The sequence below is a fragment of the Littorina saxatilis genome, linkage group LG14 (assembly GCF_037325665.1).
Source record: "Littorina saxatilis isolate snail1 linkage group LG14, US_GU_Lsax_2.0, whole genome shotgun sequence".
NCBI classification, from domain to species: Eukaryota; Metazoa; Mollusca; class Gastropoda; order Littorinimorpha; family Littorinidae; genus Littorina; species Littorina saxatilis.
The window spans coordinates 14,049,587-14,055,792 of record NC_090258.1 but is presented as its reverse complement, the minus strand read 5'-3'; the positions used below and the strand labels follow the sequence as shown (position 1 = coordinate 14,055,792).

Genomic DNA, 6,206 nt, shown 5'->3' with positions numbered 1-6,206 from the left:
GTTTTCCCTATCAGATTGCTGGTACTTCAGCACTCTCGAATATTGTTTGATTGTGGTAGTTTGCCATGCATGTTGTTAGCATAATTATGTTTCTACAATAATTCTCTAACCCAGGCAAGTCCTGGCTATCAGACTTGTAAAAACATGCTATGGTTTGTTAGTCTTCTCGCAATGTGATAATGTTTCTGAATCTTGAGTGGCAGTTTGGAACCACACACCCTTTTTATATGACCTGAGACCCAATAGTTATTGACGAGCCGCTGGTCCCACCTCCCCTCTTAGACTCACCCAGCCCCCAAAGAGAGATAACACCTTCAGCGAGGTAAGGGACGACTAAAGGCGCGCAGACGAGTTTTTACTGGATCTTGCAGTCGTGGCGTTGTGTTGAACTTTCGATTGACGAACGTTTTATTTTTTTCTGTTTTCTAAAATAAACGAAACAAAAAGTTGGTAAGCCTAAACCGACAAATAAACAGAAAAAAAAGAAACACGCGGAAAAAAAACAATCAGCGAAATAAACCAACCACAAACAACTGTTCTTTGGTCGTGTTCATGCTACTCTAGCTAACTCCCTCCCCTTCGATCAAACTGTATTGTTCACTTCTTTCAAGATAAAGAAAAATATCCACCAACGGTAGAAATGATAGTATTCCCCTTTGATTTGGACCTGGTGATGATTGGTTCAGTGAAAGAAGGCCTTATCTGTACTTCCTTGTTAGCTGAATGTAGAACAAGTCGCGTAAGGCGAAATTACTACATTTAGTAAAGCTGTCGAACTAACAGAATGAAACTGAACTCACTGCATTTTTACAGCATGAGCGTATACTCGTAGCATCGTCAGTACACCGCTCGATGCAAAGGCAGTGAAATTGACAAGAACAGCGGGGTAGTAGTTGCGCTGAGAAGGATAGCACGCTTTTCTTTATCTCTATTCTTTTTAACTTTCTGAGCGTGTTTTTAATCCAAACATATCACATCTATATGTTTTTGGAATCAGGAACCCACAAGGAATAAGATGAAATTGTTTTTAAATCGATTTCGGAAATTTTATTTTAATCATAATTTTTATATTTTTAATTTTCAGAGCTTGTTTTTAATTCAAATATAACATATTTATATGTTTTTAGAATCAGAAAATGATGAAGAATAAGATGAACGTAAATTTGGATCGTTTAAAAAACAAATTATTTTTTTTACAATTTTCAGATTTTTAATGACCAAAGTCATTAATTAATTTTTAAGCAACCAAGTTGAAATGCAATACTGAAGTCCAGCCTTCGTCGAAAATTGCTTGGCCAAAATTTCAATCAATTTGATTGAAAAATGAGGGTGTGACAGTGCCGCCTCAACTTTTACAAAAAGCCGGATATGACGTCATCAAAGGTATTTATCGAAAAAAAGAAAACAAACGTCCGGGGATATCATTCCCAGGAACTCTCATGTAAAATTTCATAAAGATCGGTCTAGTAGTTTGGTCTGAATCGCTCTACACACACACACACGCACAGACAGACAGACAGACAGACACACACACATACACCACGACCCTCGTCTCGATTCCCCCTCTACGTTAAAACATTTAGTCAAAACTTGACTAAATGTAAAAAGCACCCCCCATATCGAGATAACGGTAAGAATATTGTTTTTCAAATCCAAGATCGTTTATATTGCTAAAAGGATACGATCAAGTCACTGAGTCAGATACGAACGTGTACACGCGACTAAGGGGGGAAGTATTGCGCGGAAACCGTGGAATGGCGGTAAACCTGTTACGAGGTCAAAATGTACAACTGCAACTTGTCTCTATTCCTTTTACTTTGGCAAACACTTACTGAGCTCTATGAAAACGCTAGAAACGATATAAGGAATCAGCGTTGCTCGGATTACTGTGAACGTCAGTGTGTGTTGTGTGGTATTATATCTTAGGCACCCATAAAAATAAAGGGCACAAAAAACACACACAAAAACACGAAACCGCCACGCGATCTAAAAAAGAACGAAAAATAACCAATGTGTGCAGCAGACGTGCTTGTTGTCAGAATCATGTACTGAGCTACCTATTTACTTCCATTTAAGAAGAAAACGTACAGTTTGTAAAAAGTACATGCTCAACGCTTTTCCTTTTGCGTATCTTTACGAGCGCAAGCGACCGTCTCACCATCACACATTTTTGTCTTTTCTCCAGGAAACCCTGTGTAAATCACCACAAATATGTCCAATCTTTAGCTTTGGGTGAGCGCATCCTTCAACTCAGACACATACCATACGTCTACAGTCCAGGTGGTATCTGTACAGTGTGGGGGCGTGCTGTTAAATTAATATCTGCTGATACGACTACAAAAGATTGAGTGAACTTTGCGTCAGGTATGGAAAAGCTTGATACTCTACTTTTTACATTTAGTCAAGTTTTGACTAAATGTTTTAACGTAAAGGGGGGAATCGAGACGAGGGTCGTGGTGGTGTATGTGTGTGTGTGTGTGTGTGTGTGTGTGTGTGTGTGTGTGTGTGTGTAGAGCGATTCAGAGTAAACTACTGGACCGATCTTTATGAAATTTTACATGAGAGTTCCTAGGTATGATATCCCCAGACGTTTTTTTCATTGTTTTGATAAATGTCTTTGATGACGTCATATCCGGCTTTTCGTGAAAGTTGAGGCGACACTGTCACGCTCTCATTTTTCAACCAAATTAGTTGAAATTTTGGTCAAGTTATCTTCGACGAAGCCCGGACTTTGGTATTGCATTTCAGCTTGGAGGCTTAAAATTTAATTAATGAGTTTGCTCATTAAAGTTGTCATTAAAATCGATTTTTCGCAAACAGATTTAAAATTGATTGCATCGTATTCTTCATCACATTCTGAATCTAAAAATATATACATATATGTCATGTTTACTCTTAAAATGTGATCACAATTAACGAAAATAGAATAATTAGTCTTACGATTAAAATGTAAGAAATCGATCCAAAAATGATGTCATCTTATTCGTGATCATTTCCTGATTCCAAAAACATATAGATATGATAGGTTGTATTCAAAACAAGCTCAGAAAGTTAACAAGAATACAGAAAAGCGCGCTTTCCTGCTAAGCACAATACGCTACCGCGCTAATCTGGCGTGTCAATATCACTACGTTTTGCACGTGGAAGGTGAGCGATTTCCTTCACGCGGGGATTGACGAAGCTGTACTGTCTTAGTGAATAAATACAGTGCGTTCAGTTTCTTCCCGTGAGTTCGACAGCTTGACTAAATGTAGTAATTTCGCCTTACGCGACTTGTTATTGCATTTTCTTCTTCTTTTTTTTCTCCTTCGGAGAGAGAGGGAGAGAGGGGAGGGGTTCCGCCGAAGTTGATTAAAGACATTTATGTTGTTTTCCAGTTCATGGAACGATCAAAGGATAATACTAAATATCATTTGAACTCTATTGTACAGGAACAAAAGACCTTCCACTTCCGCTCCGAGAGTGCAAGAGGAGCACGAATATTGTGTGGATTGGCGCCAATACGTACTGGAACTATTACCCACGATACTGGTGCAAAGGACCACACATACGAGAATGTAGGGCAACAAGTTGCGATGCCACGGTCGATGATCAATCCACACCTTCACGTCAGGTGAGAGTATACCACGTTATTTTTTTCATGAAAAGGACTAAACAGCCCAATACAAACACACTCACACACGTAAGCAATCACACATTTGCACACACATAAACACACTGACACAGACACGTACATACGTACACACACACACGTACAGACAAACACAAACACTTGTACACACACACACACACACACACACACACACACACGCAATTAACCACTCGTACACACACACACACTAAAAATGATGAACAAGACACATAAAACAATCACAGCTTATTCTTTCAGTCAGGAAGATGCAATGGTTTCTATTTTAGCCTACCTCAGATTGTCAAAGGAAGAGGAAGGGATCTATGACATCATTGCCGACAAGTGAAATGATGACGACTACCTGGCACCATCCTCTCCTTACGCAGGGCCGGACCAAATGAGTTGTAAGGGGGGGGGGGGGGGGGGGGTTCCTCCTTTTTTTTTTGGGGGGGGGGGGGGGGCAAATCAGCGAAATAAAAAAAAACACACACTCAAAGCAAGGTACATGCTTTTTCCAGGGGTGGGGTTCCGGAACCCCTGGAACCCCCCCCCCCCCCCCCCCCCTGGGTCCGGCCCTGTTACGTTGCGATGCCAACGTACGCTTCCACTGCCTCAGAGACTAATATAGATCACTGATGTTTTATTCCAGTTCGGCAAAAAAGGCACTTCGTTTTACACCACGCCTACCTAACCGGAACATTTAGGTCTGTCTATAAGTAAATGTTCCATAAAACTTGCCATTGTATTCCTCAGACTGAAGAGAACAAGACGGATATGTTCCCATTTTCACCTTCACGATTTCAATGTTGGTGGTTGTTTTGTTTTTTGTCATGTCGTGGTACCAGTTAAAACGTGAATTAATGTAGATGATATCCAGTTGCATTCTTTGTGTGTGTTTGTTACGTGTGTTTTTCCGTTAAAAGAAAATCAGCAATAAGTAATACTGGGAAGTAAAATGTCGCTTAAATGATGTCACAATTCAAAGGTGCCAACGTTTACAATTTCTTTATTGTCAAATAACACTTGTTTTTAACATTTTCATGCATGAAAAATGACAAACATTGCAATAAAAACTGAAAAAAACACCTCGCAGATTCATAGTTGTCTTCACGAGAAATAGCAACAAAAGGATACACATTAACGAGTTGTTCATTTATTTTGATCTGAGCTACCGGGAATTGCGGCAATATATGCAGAAAATGAAAACAAGTTAACATGGTACTTTATAATTCTTTCGCCTGGCTGTATGACGAGTCACTAATAATATCGTTTAATGGTATAATTTTATCGTCTTTTGTATATATATATACTTTTCGTCGATGCTGATGTAATCGTCTGCTAGTTTTTATACAGCATAGACAAGAACGTTCAGTTTGCTGTATTTCGAAGAGGATGAAATGCTCGATATATATCTACCGACCCAAATTTACAGAGTAAATCAAACCGATACAATACTTTTATAAGGCCACAAAAAATAATAGGTGTGGTTAAGGTAACATAGCCAAAAAAATAGGGTAGGAAGGTAGGCAATCACTTTTTTTTTAATAACTTTTTTTTCTAATGTGTACAAATTAAACCTACTTGACAGGGAAATAAGTGTGCGACTCGAGCGCTTTCGCTTTCATTGCGTTTTCTGCACTCGTTTTGTTTTTGTTGTTGTTGACAAATGTAATAAAAAGTTATAGGGTGGGCCCCTAAAAATAGGGTAGGTCGGGTTACCGTAACCACACCTATTTTTTTTAGGCCTAACCGTCTGACAGAAGTCCTCCCAGTTTTAGGACCCTCTAACATTCTGATGAGGTTTTTTTGGGAACCCCTAAACAATCTAATTGTGGGTCCCGGGACCCTCCAGGTAGAGCGTCGGTGGGGAGCCCTGAGAAATGTTAACATTGTTGTGTTACAAATAATATCAGAATAATATTTACTCCGTTAGATGGCAAAATAATTGGAATAGTAGACATTTTCGTGCTAATTGAATAAAAGCATTATATACATTTCTGATATGTCAATGTCATACTGAATTTGTTTTTACAATTTTCTGTGTTTGAACGTATTTTTAAACCTGTTGTTATAACGTAAGACCAGAGGATTGGTACGTTCCGGTTGAGAACAGAATGAAAGAAAGGCTTTTCAATGCTGAAATACAAATCATACCACATGTTCAACCTACATGATGAACAAAAGTTAGGGTCTGTATACCCCCATAACATGTTGCTAATATATATGCAATGTACAAACTCTACAATAGTTTCCCCTGGTATGCACAGCACCCTCACTACAATTAACATGACACAACATTATTTCAGTTTGATTCTACTCCAGTTAATTTTAGGTACATAGTATAATGAATAAGAAAACACCCTTAATGAATTCAAGATTACACATATCACCCTAATTGGATTCAAAGAACATACTATCGGTTCTGTCCTTCTGGGCGTAAACTGCCTGTCATTTTGGCAACGTATTACGATGAAGGAGCAAACGCATTGTTGACCTTTCCATTTCTGCCGTCCAGTGGATGTTGAACATCGAAGTTGTACACATCGCTGAGCACACAAACAGAAATTGTTTGATT

At 38.9% G+C, this 6,206-nt stretch overlaps 1 protein-coding gene and 1 long non-coding RNA gene across 2 annotated transcripts in view; one reads left to right on the top strand and one right to left on the bottom strand.

Moving 5' to 3' along the window:
- Nucleotides 1–4,046, top strand: part of LOC138947160 (uncharacterized) — a 4,203-nt gene extending 157 nt beyond the window's left edge. The window contains exons 2-4 of the long non-coding RNA XR_011449573.1: nt 2,186–2,364; nt 3,432–3,613; nt 3,929–4,046. This is a non-coding gene — a long non-coding RNA (uncharacterized lncRNA). The remainder of the gene's footprint in view (nt 1–2,185; nt 2,365–3,431; nt 3,614–3,928) is intronic.
- Nucleotides 4,047–4,621: 575 nt separating this feature from the next.
- LOC138947169 (uncharacterized) overlaps nt 4,622–6,206 on the bottom strand; it is a 68,157-nt gene continuing 66,572 nt past the window's right edge. Inside the window, exon 49 of the mRNA XM_070318605.1 lies at nt 4,622–6,177. Coding sequence (XP_070174706.1) covers nt 6,096–6,177 — 82 coding nt within the window. The 3' untranslated portion in view covers nt 4,622–6,095. The remainder of the gene's footprint in view (nt 6,178–6,206) is intronic.